This window comes from Durio zibethinus, chromosome 23 (genome assembly GCF_047325235.1).
Source record: "Durio zibethinus cultivar Kanyao isolate XHJ-2024 chromosome 23, ASM4732523v1, whole genome shotgun sequence".
In the NCBI taxonomy this organism is placed as follows: Eukaryota; Viridiplantae; Streptophyta; class Magnoliopsida; order Malvales; family Malvaceae; genus Durio; species Durio zibethinus.
This window is the reverse complement of record NC_143184.1, coordinates 1102185-1118906: the sequence shown is the minus strand read 5'-3', so window position 1 is coordinate 1118906 and position 16722 is coordinate 1102185. Positions and strand designations below refer to the sequence as shown.

General features: G+C 35.0%; 1 protein-coding gene and 1 pseudogene across 2 annotated transcripts; both read right to left on the bottom strand.

The window, feature by feature from the left end:
* Nucleotides 1-5737: 5737 nt before the first annotated feature.
* On the bottom strand, nucleotides 5738-7316 carry LOC111313271 (zinc finger protein ZAT9 pseudogene; annotated as a pseudogene). The gene has a single exon (XR_016332713.1). The product of XR_016332713.1 is annotated as a zinc finger protein ZAT9 pseudogene (transcript).
* A 5190-nt stretch (nucleotides 7317-12506) lies between these two features.
* LOC111313270 (zinc finger protein ZAT9-like) lies at nucleotides 12507-15194 on the bottom strand. The gene has a single exon (XM_022913932.2). The coding sequence runs from the start codon at nucleotides 14669-14671 to the stop codon at nucleotides 13244-13246; it is 1428 nt and encodes a 475-aa protein (XP_022769667.1). The 5' UTR covers nucleotides 14672-15194; the 3' UTR covers nucleotides 12507-13243.
* Between the last annotated feature and the right edge of the window lie 1528 nt (nucleotides 15195-16722).

Genomic DNA, 16722 nt, shown 5'->3' with positions numbered 1-16722 from the left:
CAAGTTGGTAACAAAATCAAGAGCCAGGCGGGGGTTTTTAATTGTTTAGAGGGCTAGTCGGTAGCCTAACGTCAAAGTCCATTGCGTAATGAGTAAGCAAGATTTACCAGTGCCCGTGAATTTTCAGAAACATTTCACCTCTGCTTTATCCACAATAGCTTCTCATTGTGGAATTAATAGGAAAAAAATGGAAACTAATTGTGTTGTGCTGAGCTTTTCAAAGCTTTACAGGAAGCAAGGAACCCCACTAAACGGGACATTTCGACCCACTACTTCAGTGCATTGCAACCTTTTAACAAGAAAATTTGTCATTTTGAAAAGTATATATGCAAATATTTCTGGTTTACAGCACAAGTAGTTTGAAATAAAGAAAAAACAATTGATCTTACTTTTTCTTCACCAAGAAATTACATCTTCGAAGTTAACAATTCCATAAGACACTCCCAAAGAAGTGATTACTAAGCTTTGCGCCCTTTTGTTTTTTTCTGAACAAGACTACTAGAGGAAATGACAAGATCACCACGCGATAGTCAGCAGTCAGTGGAGTTTCTTCCTTGTATCATTTCTACAGTAAAGTCCAATTTCCAATCAATTTCAAGGGTAGTGATATCTGGTTATCTCTGAGGCCGACGTTTTAATAAGACATGAAGAAAAATTAAAAGCAAGAGTTAAGGGGATCGATGTAGAATCACAAAATGAGTCAAGAGTTTGCTATGTAATGGAACCTAGCGTGTAGGAAAATATGCATATATGCTTTTTTTGCCTTCTCTATCTCCATGATTTGATGAGGAAGCAAAGGGTATCTCTTAAAATACATTTGAATTGTTTTCAAATCGATTTTCAAAAGGATCAATGAAGAATAACGAAGCAAACTAAACACTTTTTAATTTGTAAACTTAACCTCAAAGAATCTGTAAGTTTCATTCGTCGTCCAAAAACTCTTTTCCCTTTTCTTTTCTTTTTTCTTTTGGGTTCATTGAAATTACATGCTTGACCCTCAGGGATTGTCAATTTTCTCCGTGGAAACAAGCATAATTTTACATAATCAAAAGCCTAATGAAGTTTCTAAGAGGGAACTGATGTCAAGTAACAACATAAACAACAGTGAAGCTTGAAACCAGCAGCCAAAAGAGCAGATCCCAAGGCGAAGAGTCTCTAGCTAGACCGCAACATAAGTTACTTTGTACTGGTCACAGGTTTCTCATTTATCGTACTGCAAACCCAACGCGTGCCTTTGCTTGATCCAGGGTTAATGGATGATTTCATGATACAATATGGGAATATGGAAGTGAATTCAAAAGACAAAAAAGAAGGCAATTTGGGGTCAAATTGAGCATCTTCTGTCTAATGTGTCTTCTTTTTTTTTGTGAACAGGATGGAGATCACATGTGAGACACAACCACTGCTTTGGTAGTGTGAGACCTTTGAGTGTTTTAGTATGACTTGTGGGAAGGGGCATGAAATCATGATGTTTGCAGCGTGAACCAAAGAAAATTGTCCATAAAAGAATAATTCTTCTGTGTAACCAGAAAATTATAGATATAACATACAGTTTACAAATTAAAGATAACTCAAAAGGGAGGAAAGGAAACAGAAATGTGTGGAAGATTGAATCCCACAAAAAGGGTTGGAGGATAGGCTGTCGTTATTGGATCACATTCGAGTGAGTGACAAGCCACTGTCTGGTTACATCACAAGCCTAGCATTGCAATGTTAATACTTTGCCTGCCAGCTAAAAAAAAAAGAACAAAATGAAGAAAACTGTATAGCTTTTTCCACCACAATTCCCAATGAAAACATATATTACTTCTAGTCTTTTTTTTGTTTTTCATTTTAACTTTGGCTGGTGAGATTTGGGGTTGTGAAAGTGTGGTTTTCGTTTGGTTTGGCAGTTGAGTTACTGATCAAAATGTTGGTCTAATAAAAGAAATGTTAATGGCGACCAAAATCAAAGTTATTAAGGTTTTGTTAAGATATTGTGTAATGTACACCATCACAGACAAATGAAAGTGTATCTGTCTGACTTTTTTTGCTTGGTTTATAGTGGCAATGTTGGTGGCCAAAAATATGACAGCATGATAACTCCTAGATTTGGCACTAGTTTTATCAACCAAACAGGGACAGTTATTAATGCTTCATGTTACTGAGCAATTACTGCATGTTAATTTTTTCTCATTGGTATAAATTCATCAAAGATTTCAGCCTGCCTTACCTTTCCTGTACCAGGAAATTGAGCTCCATACATCAAGATAGAGACCCCTGTTTAAACTTTCAACTTTCCATTAGCATAAAAGGATTGACCATTGAGCTGAATTGCAATTGATTTGTTATTAATAATAACTTGTGGCAACTGCCGGAGTCATAATTTTCCAAGTTCATGCACTTGGTGTCTTTGAATCCAAATCAAACACCTAAATTACCAACGCGATAAGAAAGGCTGCCACCTTTGATTAAGGGCAAGAGAAGAGAGAAATTAGATTACACCAAATTTACATGTAATACTATCTTAAAAAAGAAATGCTTCACTCTCCTATTGAGCTTAATGAGTTTTCATAGGAGACGGAATTTGAGCCCCCTACTCGTAAAGTTAAGCTAAAGCCTTGGTCACTCTCTGACAGTAACAATATTTATAACACCAAAGACAACACTAACAGGCACGCAGCGGCAATCACGCTAAGTTCAGTGGTAGACTTGCTAGATCTCGGAAAGGCTTTCATTTTATAGCTTTGTGTAAATTACTAGGCACTTGGAATTAAAAAAATGATAGTGATATATATGTAAATCACTATGATCTCTGCAGTAGTCTAGGAGTACTATTAGGAGCTAAAAGGCTACAAAGTGGTTTTCAATGATGATGAAGTATCGTTTATTAGAACTTTGAAGAAGAAAAAGACTAGTGGAAAAGAAAATCCGCATTGTTGACTTTGTTTATTTGGATGGGCTTTTTCAAGTCATAAGCCGGCAAATTAAGAGGTGGCTTTGTCAAGTCACACAGCACACAACACAACCCTTTAGCTTGCAACTGTTAAACCCCATTTCTCTCAACCTTTTATCATTATTGTTTTTAATCCTTTGAATGGTAAGCAAGGGCCGACCCACATCTTAATTCTCAACTATAAAAGCCAGCCTCGGCCAGCCAACCAACTCAAGCTGTCATGCCATTGCTATTCCTACAGCATTATGATGTGTTAGGTCAGAATTAGAGATAAGTATCATAAAATAGTTGAAGAATAAGTATTAATATACATCGTTGAGAAACTAAGTTTTTTTTTTTTGCATGGATGGTTGTGAAACTCTCAGGAAAATGGTATCAATCCCCCTTTTAAATGGCCTTTGAGTGGAACTTCCAAAATTAAAAACCCAGTTGCCTTATAATATCAACCAATTTGATCCCTAAATGTCTATAGATGGAAAAAAAAAATGAAAACTAAAAAAGGAAAATAATGGAAGAAATAAAACAAGGCATGAGTATATTCCCAAACCATAACAGCAATAAAAAAGAAAAAAGGTAATATTATTCCTTTTAATTATTGATTTTTCATGTAATTTAGCTATTAATTCTCCCCCGAACCTTTTCCTTTTTTGTTTATAATTTTATTTTCTCAAGGGTAAGGCAGTAAGTGTAATTATAAAGATGAATAAGTATATGGGAATATAACGTGGCATAATATAAAAGAATGCTAAGTATGAAATTATTGACTTTTATTTCAAAAAAAATTATTGATTTGATCATGGGAATATTACATTACCATCTAAAAATACTTGATGGAATTTATGGTTATCACATTTTTTTTTATATTTAATATATATTGTAAGAGATTCATCCATAATTACAGTATTTTCATTGTTTAATCATACTTGTGACATAAGCCTAAGTATTCTCTTGTTATAGCTTTAATTACAATATTTTAATTGTTTAATTATAATCTCCAAAGCAAAATCTTTCCTTTAAAAAGAAGTAATTACAATTTTTTGGCCATCACAGATTATAATTCCAAATTAATATTGCATATATGTACATATATATATATATATGTATATTCCACAATCTTCTATCCCTCTTAGTCTCTCTCTCTCTCTCTCTCTCTCTCTCTCTCTCTCTATATATATATATATATATATATATATATGATAATATGAATCTTTTTTTTTTTTGCCAGTGATAATATAAAGCTGACCAATAATAATGTTAATTGAATGACCAAATATTTTACTAAATGAAATTTTCTGACTGAGAAATGTTTGCTTTAGCTTATTATTATATATATTGGATCCGATGATCGTAGAATTAAGGCGGCCAATCTAACCTTGTTTTTATACTAATATAAAACTAACAACTGGGAAGGCTATGAAAAGTTCAGAATCGTGAATTATTCTTTTTTTTTTTAATTGCGTGTAAATAAATTGAATATGAAGATATTCTACTTTGGCATTGAATAAATCAACGACAGACTGATCACGAGAGAATATATATAATATATACACGAAGCACGAAAGATGGCTTTTGGCTCTTTGGCATTTGGGAAGCTCCACTAGCCAAATGCCATTCTTTTCATGCTTAAATTCATGCAATTTGGAGCGGATCAGCCATATCCTCCTGCATTAGGAGTTGGCGGTCATGTCTTTTTCTTCAGTTTGAAAAAAAGATTAAGAAGTTTATGTATCTCAAATTTATATTGGCTTACGTATAAATTTGTATAAAAGCAAAATCAAACGGAGTCATGCTCTTTCTATGTGTCAAGTTATCAGAATCGATTGCATGCCATCTGACATTTTCCCATGGCTATGATTTTGCTGTGTCATCTGTCAGGTTCACCATCATCTGTTATGCCTGAAAGATATATAGCTCATTGTCAGCCTAGCCCTAACTCTCTTAAATCTCACTAATTTCCAAAGGGGCAGCTACTTTGCCATTCAAGCACCCTGATCTGTTTTATTTTTCATTTAACGCGAAGATAAAGCAGTTCTAACTGCCTTGGGTTGGAATTACTTGGAGTTGGAGGCATGGGCAGCCTACCCCATTGTAATTATAGTACATAAAATAATGATCAATTAAATGAAAATAAGTACATTGTTAAAAGAGTTTAAAGTTATTTACATTTATTACAAATTTAATGAACTTTCTGTATATTTTTCCACTGATTCTGGGTCAGTAGGATACTTTGCTTTAGCCAGACACGTTACTCTCTCAGTAAAAAACAGAGGTTTTGCTTTTTCGATTTTTATTTTTCTTATCACCTTTTCCTACATTATGGAATAATGGAAATGTATATAATGTAAATCAGATTCAACCTCAAGGCTGTAAAAGTCATCAAATATTGTCTCTTTCCTAATCTTCTGGTTCAGCAGATTTGTAGGTAAAGCATGAAACAGCATACGGAAAACACAGATAAAGAAGCAGGCACCTAAATGCTGTGAAAGGAAATGAAACAGAAGCAGATACTAACTGCTAACAGAGAATTCCTGATGAATTTGTAAATACGGCAGTAGCGACAAACGGAAGCCAATTTTTTATTAAATGAAAAAAATAGTCTTTTGTTTGTTTGAGAATGACTTTTCTTACACTGAGAAAGAGAGAAAAAAGACCATTGTTTTGAAGTAAAACAATTAGTTAGAAAAGTAGGAAGTTTTGATTTAGAATCCATGAACAAACATTGCCTGTTGCTTCTTCAACAAAAAAAAAGGAACCCAGAAGCTCTAATCCAACAGTGAAATAAACAAAAGCATTCATGAGAGATTCTAAACGATCAGTTGTTACAAACAGATCTTTAAAGACAATTCAGAGAAAAGAATTACAGTTAGAACAGAGTAGAAAGTATTATAGCATAAATTTGACAAAGCAAACTGGCAAAAATCAAAGATCCCAAATATAGATAAAAGCAACCAAAATTGTCTACCTTCGGATCTAACATTGTTGTGAACCACGAAAAAAAATTGTTTATTACTTGATGTGGTTGACAAATTCAGCATCAGAGACCGCGGAAAGTTCAATTTGGCTAACATCATCTTCATCCATTGGAGCAGGAAGATTAAGATCTATCAAGTTATCTCCCAACTTTTTGGAACTTTTATCATGGGTTTGGGTTGTTGCTACAACTTGACCAGTTACATGAGATCTTTTATGTCCACCAAGGGCTTGTCCAGATGAGAAGACTCTAAAACAAACAGGACATTCATGTCTTTTCTTTTCTGTCATAGAACAAGTACCCATGTTTTCTGGTTCCAACTCTGTTTCATGAGTTGCTGGCGAGTGAGCTTTGATCTTTTTGTGACTCGCTCTGTGTCCACCCAGTGCTTGGTACGACTTAAAAACTTTGTTGCAGGTTTCACATCTGTACTTACCTCGAGTTGTTCGATTAACCTTGCTTAATTTGAAGTACTCTTCTGATTCATCTGTTTCTTCCATAGACTTTTCTATTTCTGTTTCTTCTTCTTCTTCATCTTGACGTGCTTTGCTTTTCATTTGGTCCCTTGAAAGCATCATAAGACAGAAAGCGACATCTTCTTCAGTTGTAGTGTCAGAGATCGAACTCACCGTTTCAGGTTCAGCCCAAGACTCAGTCATACACAGTTGTTTGGTGTTAACTTTAAGCTTCTTTGTGTCTTCTTGTTGTTCTTGTCTTTGCTGTTGTTGTTGATGATATTGGTGATGCTCTAGAATTTTCCAAGCCCGTTTAGATCGTCTCCGAGTTGGGTTCTTAGACGACTCAGTCTCACTTTCTCTGTCTTGAAGAACAACGGAGCCAGCATCAACAAATTCAGGATCTACCAAGCGAATACTTCTCTTTGGATTCTCTCTAAGCCCATAAAACTGACCTTTTTCTTCCCCTTCTTCTTCCGATGAAGATGACAAATATGATGCTGAAGCTGAAGCTGCCTCAGACTCTTCTCTGAGTTGCTTCGGTGCCACTTTCGGTCGTTCTTTTTCTTCAACTTTCGGAGGAATTGGAAGATTCAACATGTGAGACCTCATATGACCACCCAAAGCTCTTCCATTTGCGAAGCTTTTCAAGCATAGCTTACACTTATGTTTCTCCATTACCAAAAAACCAAAGAAACAGAGTTCAACGAACAGAGCAAAGACAAAGCTAGATGTTTATCTATGTCTGAAAGGCTCTGAATTCTGGGCACTGTCTTTCCCTTGAGGGAGAGAGTTTCAAAGAAGCATAAAAACAGAGTGAAAGCTAAAAAAAGGAGTTGGTGACAAGCATTCAACCGATAGATATATACAAATATCCAACAAGTTTTTCCAAAATTTAGAATAAAAAATAACAAATGAATTTATTTTCTCAATTTAATAAAAGAGTATGCATGAAGGGAGAAAGAGCGACATGTAACATGCGAGACTTTCCCCGTTTCTGTATTTATTTTATTCCGTTACTATTTCTTAATCTACAATTCCAAAACTGCCCTTCCTTTCCCCTCGCGGAAAAAATTGGTTACTTTTGTAAAATTAAAAGGGTATTTCAGGAATTAAAAGGAGGTTACCAAAATAAACCGGTGGCTTTGCTTGGACAAGTCAAGAAAACTGCTGGGTTTGTTGCAACGACGAGGTAGGATATGAAACAACAATGTGTCATCTACGAAGAAAATGAGTATACAAGGCTAAAATCGCTGGCTGTGACATAGAATCAAATGACAGCCACAGCAGAACAAACGAAATCTTTACGTGCTACATGTTTTGTCCACATGTCAACACCAAAAAACCTATTAGAATTCTCTTAACATTGGTTTTTGTTACTGTTATGTAATTGTAAATTTTTTTTAATTTTTAATTTATTTTATAAGCTTAAATTCTCTGTGGTTTCAAATCAACATTTACATATGATCTATTACCTGTAATTGTAGGTTTTTTTAATGCAATTAAAATCCTAAAGTATCAGTTTAATTTTAATTTGCCATCATATTAAAGATTATAAACGAAGTAAAATAATAACAGGCATGAAAATTAGTTAATCCATTATAATGTCAACTTTGCCGGGTTTAACTTACCTTTAATTTGGGATCTTTTTGTTGAAATGTCTGATGGAAATGAAGGGTGGGAAATGGGCAGGAAACTAACCATCCATTGAGGAAGGAGTTTTCTATACATGGGGAGTAAATGCCGTTTTGTTAGGGTTTGGTAGACCCAGTCCTAGTCGTAGTGACTGCCTCTTCCATTCGTTCATGTGGACAAAAAACACATTTTTACACGTTATTTTTGTTTGAAAATTAGCCTCTTTTTGTCTTTGTGGGGTTCACGAGAAAAATTAGCCGTGGAAAAGCATAAATCAAATGAAAAAGTTTATATTTGAATTTTTTGTATGTAAAAATTTTATATATTTTTAGTTAATTAAATAATATTATTTTATTAATGAGATGAATTAGATGATATTATTTTATTAGTGAATAAATTTTTTAAAAAATTTTAATGAATCATTATGCAGTACCGTTATGCAGTTCAATCGATGTACTTAAAAATTTTAGCTAGTTTTACCTTTGATCAAATGTTCGTTGTTCCAGCGTTAAAGAGTTAAATCAAGATTTTTTTTTTTTCATGACAATTTAGTAATAAATCTGCAGCATAGGCAAAAAGGAAGTGATCGCCTTTCTTTCAGATGCGAAAGTAAAAGCACTTGGGGCACATTAAGATCGTGTCTCTTCAGTATAGTTAGACCAATTCAAACTGGATAGGCACTGGAGCCGGCGTGAACAAGACCACATTGAATTATAGCATGTCCAGTGCTGAGGCAGAGCGGTGAGCATTAAATTTAAGTACTCTTTGATCTACTACGTACCCTGTACATCTTCATCATATGGGTTTTTGGCCCCAGCAGAAAGATGGGTGAAAAATAACCGACAGGGCAGACCATTTTTTTTCACTGGCAATAGCTTCAACCTTGTACATACTCCATTATATAACTTGGGTGCATCAATGCGACACATCACATTCATCGACCATTGCTCCGTCACCATCTCACAACTGCTATCTCCCATCTCATGATAACACTAGGGTAGGATCAATTTGGGATCTCATAATCATTGACATTGAAATTATTTCAAATAGACATTTGGGAATGATATATATGAACAAGGTACTGTAAAGCATGAAAGAAAATTTGGCAGAACATATATTCAGGCATAATTTGATATTATTATAGATTTATAGTTGGACTCCACAATTGCAATTAAACCTACGTAGTTAGGTAAAAATTTTTAAATCAGTTTAATTACAATCGCATCTAAATCACAATCTTAGAAGGCAATTGCAATGCGAAACTAAAGTTTAGTCAGATTGGTAGAAAAGGGATAGGCTCAAGTGTAGAGCTGGGCTGCATGGCACATCCAGGCTGGTTCAAACTTTCACTAATGACTCAATTTCAAGCTATAAACAAATATATTTGCAAATTGTTGGGTGTAATATTTCATGTAAAGAGATATTTCGTTCATCATGAATACGGGAATTTTTATTTGATAAGTCATTTTCAAATTATTTTGATAATATTGTTGAAATTATTGGCGAATTACTATAACCATTGGAGAAGAATTTTTTATTAGTATGAAGATATTACGCCATTGCCAGGCACCTGTGGTATGTGTGCATGGATTTGTCTTCTTGGTCAGTTTTAGATTGACAAGAACAAGACACTTAAGGATATGGTAATTTGGTCGGTCATTCTTTTTCTAGCTAGGCAGTAGTTACAGTGTTCTTTTTTACAGATGAGCAACTTCCATGCTTGTTCGGACAAGTCGTAAAGGGATTGCGTGTATTCTTGTGTTTCTACAGGATAAACTTAACAATGACATTTTAGGGATGGATATATATAGATATGATCCAAACGCTTGCTTGCATGTCAAAGAGAACCTCCTCTTTTATCTCTATTTTCATTGGTTACACAGCTACTCCACCTTGTATAACGTAAGTTGAATTCTCTTCTGTTTTGCATCTCTTTGTTGTTGTAATCTTTTTTTTTCCTTTTTTGTCAAAATGCCATTCCCTATATACCTCCTTCTCTTCCTCCATGATAAACAATCCTGTGCAGAATTCATGAAGGAGCAACAAAAGAACTTTTTCCGTAAGTCAAACAGTTTGACGGCCTATTGATGAATTGGTAATTGCTTAACGCATGCAATTAGAATTTGTCCATATCAATTTGGAAAGTTAATTTTATCATGCTTGTTGTGTTCCACTGCGCTGTTTTTAGTTCTGGTTCTGGGAAATTTTCTGCCCCGTCCTAAATATCCCTCCCCTTCATATGCTTTGAACATATGGAAGTTCTTTAGTGGCCAAGGAATTTCTCGAAGGAGTCCCATGAAGGGAAGTTTCTGTCGTTGTTTGTTTCAGGTGTGAATTGAATAAATTTCTAGCTAGTTCAGGTTGGATGCACACATTGCACAACGCGCTTAATTTGCTGTGAATTACCCAGTTGAATCCAAGAGCTTGCCACTGAAATATTAAATGGCTGCACTTTGGACGCATTCCCTGCTGGTGTCATACTGGGGAAGTTTCGTCCCAAGAATAATTGATCAGTTCCTGAAGGAAAGTTTAAGCCATTGCTTAAGCCATTTTCACGGAAATTATGAGTTGGAACACGGAAATCCCTCTAGATCATAAAAAAGTAAAAGATGTTTTCTATGATCACATGAAATAATTAAGAATTTTTTGATACTGATTATCAAAGTGATCATATTGTGCTGTAACTCGTGAGTTATACATGTCGGTGGGAATATACTGTAGTCACAGGCCATGGATATTACAAGAAGTTCAAAAAAATAGGTTCTCTAATTATCACTCATCGCGCATTTGTCGTCGGTTAAGTCTCAATCCAGGGGCCACAGGGCAAACCCATGCGCGTTCCCTCTCTTGGTTGCTCCAATTTCCCCGAAAAGGGTTACTCAAACTCGGACACCTCATGCTTGCTGATAGGAGCTTGCCCAAGAATTAACATACCAGTAATCAATGATATTGATAGCCATTCCAGCTTCATATTACCCTAATTATCGTTATTTGTACAATTTACAATCATGAAAATAACTGCCCCGTAAAAAAACAAATGAAGAGGTTTGGAATTAATTAATTAATTATGGTAAACAAGTTTCATTATCTCCATGATGTAATTAATTTACCGTCTGTATTGCTTTTCGTGAGTTGCATGTAAATAATCTACAGTTCCAAGGACTAACAACAGTAGCTAGAAGCAAACGACCCATTTAATTAATTTTCTAATTGCATTTACTTGGTTGTTGATGAAGTGGGCAACTTCCAAAGTCAAACAAGTAATGACAAGCACTTTTGTAGGAAGATTCCACTTGAAAATAAAGGAAGGCTACAAACCTTTCCTTTGCATTTGTCCCCAAAGATGGAATGGAAAGGCACCAAACAAGAATCATTGACTCTACTCTTTTCCACTCTCATGATTCAGGGTTAATGATGTAGCCTAAGAAAAAAAATCAAAGTTTTATCTAGAGATTATGAATCCCCAACTTAATTTGATGCTATTTCAAGGTGATTTTCATGACTGCAGTTTGCTGCAGACTTTGTTTTTTGTGTGGATATTTTTCAACCAAATGTTTTTAACTTCAACTTGCCCGCACCCATCTGTTTACTACTAGTAAAGTTGTTAGGTCTTCAATAAAAGCTGTTAGAACAAAAAAGAAAAAAGAAAAAAGAGCAAAGTCAAATATATTGCACTTGCTGTATATATTATTCTCTCAAATAGAGTTTAGTTTTCTTTATTTCTTTGGTCTAAGAGAGGAAATAAACCCCTTAGATTAATGCAAAAAAAATGAGAATATGGGTACTTGAATTCTGGCAACCTATCTAATTCCCACCCTCCTAGAAGGTGATTACGTGATCAACAGGTCGCATCTCTTGCTGCACTCAAATTAATGTAATATACATTTGATTTGTTGTCCAAATTCCTCACCATTTATTTTATAATAAGATAAGTGAACTAATTAATCTCTGTGGTAAATATATACAAGTTGAGTACTGTTGTACGGACCATGGAGTATGGATCAACATTTTCCTTTGAGCCATTTTCATATTTTCATTGGTGATTTCACTTATATATATGGAAGTTGCAATTTGAGAATTAAAAAAAATATATATTTCATTGGTTCTAGAATAAGACTAATGATGATATCTTTACAATCCTGCACAATCGATAGCCATCTTAATTAACTCTAAATTCTAGTGCCTTAATTGAGTCGAATTGTTATGTCTGTAATAACAAAATTTGAAGCATTTTATTCATATACAATGTATATGTAGTAAAAATGTTTAAATATTGGTGCCATCTCAAAGGATCATCACCCACTGTTTAATGAAGCAATAACCTCCCTTCATGATGTTTTATCTTTTATGCATTCTACTGATCACTTACCATACGATGACATTCACATGCAACTGGATTTTTTTTTCCCTCAGTGAATTTCTTTATAAATTAGTATATTAAGATCACAAATCCTGATATTCAAACTTCAGAATTCATGACTTGAGTACAATGCCACTCAAAAACACTTAATTTTCAATCTCAGCCTCTTGTAAGTTGAACATACAAATTTGCCATTAAACACTTAATTTATGAACTACTGTTAAATAATTTACTGATTTAAAAACTTTAGCAGCCGCGTACAGCCACTAGTTCCTATGTCGATTGGTTCGCATCAATCAATTGAAAAACAAAAAAAGTATGACTTGGGTTAAGGCCCATGGGCTTCAATCTTACCAATTTGACTGAAGTTTAACGCTGTTCAGTAAATCAGTGTCATGCAGGTGGCTTGGGGCTGCCGCTGGAGCATGCTGTTGCATGTTGATTACTGCACAAACAGTCGACTTCCAACACTAACAGCTCCAATGAAAGCTAGACTCCTAGCAGATACTCACTCTGCCCGCACAACTTTTGTCTGCTTGACAAGTGTCACTCTTTGAGTGAGGTGAGGTACTACCCCTCTTCCCTCCAGTCAGTCATCATCCCTAGTCCCTACAAAAGTTAGGAAATTACTTTGAGCAATTACCAGCAAGCAAAGTAATTGAAATGGAAGGTGCTTGAACACTGTACTATAGACAGAACCAAAGAGAATTTGAAAGAAACAGTTTCTGTGTGCATTTCATTTTCACCTAATACCGAAACATGCCAGCAATAACCATGCATGATTTTGTAATTACAGTTTCATTTAATATATAAATACACAATGGTTACAAAAAATTGAAAGTAAAATATGAATGAGAATATTCTCTTAATGAAATGCGTCGCAAAATTTAAGGGTCAGAGCCAACATTAGTAGGTGAACCAATCCCAACTTGCAGCCATGGAGATGAACCTGCACTCATGTTAATGTCCTTTAGTTCGCTTAGTTTTGCTGACTTCACCTTACTGTCTGCTTCGTCATCCGCATTTTGCATAAAACTATTACAATTATTGTTCCTTTCATTGTTGTTATCATTGTTAACTTGCAGTTGGGCTTGATTATCGTCTTTTTCTTTGGCATCAACGCTTATCCAAGGCTGTAAATAAATTTTTGTTGAAACATCAAAACTTGATGGATTAATGAGGTTCCGTCGTAAGAGATCATCTGCTGGAGCAGGAAGATTGAGATCGAGCTTAAGATGGAGTGGCTCAGAATTGTCAATGAACTTTGGTCTTTGCTGAATCTGCTCCATCTGATCTTGAAACCGATGAAACTTAGCCAAAGAGGAAGTGTCAGGTGCATTTGAAGTGATCCAGTGACATCTTTTATGCCCTCCCAATGCCTGTCCTGAAGAAAAAACCCGGTGACAGATTGAACATTCGTGTACTTTTGATTTCCTTTTCGATGTAGAGGCCAATGGAGTACTAGTTCCTTGATCAAATTGCATAGTTGACGTTGATTTTGTAGGGAAAAATTCTTCGTTTGTGATAACATCGTGGTCTTCATCAGCTTGACTATCATCCATATGATCAAACCGAGCTGCGAAACATCCCTTAACCTTCTTGTGACTGGCTCTATGTCCGCCCAATGCTTGATGGGAATTGAACACTTTCTTGCATGCTTTGCACTCAAATAGCCCTTTGGCTACGCCTTTGGCCTTGTCCATAGGTACCCTACATGCAATAGGAGCAATGAAATTCATTGTATTTCTTCTCTCCTCTTCTTTGCTGGCAGAAGCACAAGACTCCTCAGGCTCGGTTACAAAAGGATCAACGGTTGCATTAGATAACATCATTAGGCAATTGGCAAGATCTTCCTCTTCGCTTGATGGGCAATTCATGGAGTTGAAATTACCCACTTTGGCTCTCAATGATCTTTTCCTTTTAGACCAACCGCACCCTCTCCTTGTCACGCCATCGTCACCGTCTGACCCTGGTGAGGACACAAGCGATTCAGCATCCTCAGAGCTACATTTACCGTGCTCAAGAAAAGATTTCCATGACAAAAACTCCTTCCCACAATTCTCACAAACCCTGCAGCTCTTTAATCGATTAGGGTTTGTTCTTAATGCGTACATGCGCTTGTTACTAGGTGGCACGTTCCCTCCTAATTTGTCTTCCCAATCACTTGCAGGATCATTGTCGTCAATGTGCCCGCTCTCGTCGCCTATTCCATGCGCCCTCATATGCCCACCAAGTGCTCTCCCGCACCCAAATCCTTTCTTGCAAATTTTACAAAAGTGTTTAAAGTTTGACTGTTGATCCACAATAAATGCCATGCATTGAAAAGGAAAAAAAAAAGTTAAAAAGCAAAAGGAAATCTGGGAAATTTAATGAAGTGAAAGAAGAATGGGAAAGAAGGGTTGAGTTGTTTGTTCTTGTATAGTGAAAGGTTGTTGCAGAGTTGTATGGTGAAAAGAGGAACTAGTCCTAGTTTTTAGTAAGAGTCATGGCTTGGTTTTTGTGGATGAAAAATAGATTAGAAAAGAAGAGAGCAAATGGAGAGTTGAGGAGTGTGGTGACAAGTGGTAGGAGAGGAAGAGGGTAAGAGACTTTTTCCACGGCTTAGTGGTGGTGCTGGTGGCGCCGCCGGTCAAACAAATGTTACAAAAACCAACGGAGTTCCGCACAACCAGTGAGAGTGTTAGAGTCTGAGTTTTTTTTTTTTTTTTGCGTCTGTAAATATTGTGTGAGAAAGAGAGAGTGAATAAGTGATCAGTGAAAGAGATTAAGAGAGAGTGGTTCTAACTGCCATACCTATTCATATCCCTTCAATTCCAAGCCAAGAAAACCATCCCATGCTTCTCCTTCTCTGTCGGTTGGTTCAATCTGCTTTTCCACAGATTTTTTATACTCTTACACATTATTATTATTATTATTATTATTATTATTATTATTATTATTATTATCATCATCATCATCATCATCATCATCATCATCATCATCATCATCATCATCATCATCATCATCATCATCATCATCATCATCATCATCATCATCATCATCAAAACCCATTTTTTTTTGAGAGAAATGGAAGGACGTTAAATATATATATATATATATATATATGGATTTCTTTTCTATGACATTTTTTACCTAAATCATATTGCAGCACGACGTAATCCTTAGTCATGCTAATTAAATTCCTTAATCAAGCTGGTAATTCAAAATAAAATATCATCAGTTTTTTTTTTTCCAAAAAAATCACAATTTGAGTAAAAATAATTATAAATGTTAAGATAATGAAATTTGAATATCAAATTTACTGTGTATTATTTTTTAAAAATAATTATATAAATTAATTTAGTTAAACTTTGAATTCATAATCAATCTTTTATACACATGAATAATGAATCAAGTTGAGGTGAAAGGATTCATAATTTAAATATAAGAGCAATGAGACCTTAGTTTAGTGATAAAAAAGAAATCTTAGAACATGACGATCTTAGATTCAAATCATATATTTGGTTGTTTAGTTATATTCTAATTTATTAATTAATGATTCAGTAATTGTAATTTAATTATAATATAATAGTGGATGTAATAGTTGATTAGGATTATAACTTAAAAAATATATATGTAAGTTAGCATTATGTTATAATTGCCTTAGCTAGGCAATTTGAAGCTCAATCTATTAGCATATAGAACAAAAACTTTGTTTAGATTTAAGAGAATTTGTACTAAGTTTGTAGTTAATTATGAGATCAATTAGCAAAAGTCACTGAAGTACTCATGGGCTTGGCTAAGAAATGACTTTGCTTCCATCAGTATGGCAGTGGGTTTAGTCTCTCTAATCAATCAATGATCATCCTGTTGCTTTGACTCAAAGCATTCTATATTAAGCCAACTAGCTAGCTAGTCAATTAAGTAGTGATAGTGATTAAGCAAAGAGGACTGTTGGTTAGTCCAAGGGCCAGCCTATATTGAAGTAAGGATCAGTATACTCATCAACTGCATTTCAAGCTCAAGAACTTCACGTCGATGGTTGGGACCATTCCCCGATGATTTTGATGTAAATATGATTAAATATGATGATATACAGGTTGATGCCTGCCACCTAACATTTCAATTTATAGGTGTCAACTAGCCATTGATAAGCGTATATACTGGCCCATTTTGGCTTAAATTGGCCTCGAAATGAAGCAGTTTTTATGTTTTCCGTCTCATTTTATCAGACATTTCAATGGAGAGCATGGCGCAGTTGCAGTAAGTAACAGTGATTTTAAGGCTTTTTGAGTATAATGTTGCTTTCTGTCGGCATATTGTAGTATTTCACAAACTGAATTGCAATTATTTTTGCTTAATTACAAATTTGCACCACAATGTTCAG

Coding starts and splice junctions, on each gene's coding strand:
- LOC111313270 (XM_022913932.2), bottom strand. CDS start 14,671: ATGGCATTTATTGTGGATCAACAGTCAAACTTTAAACACTTTTGTAAA.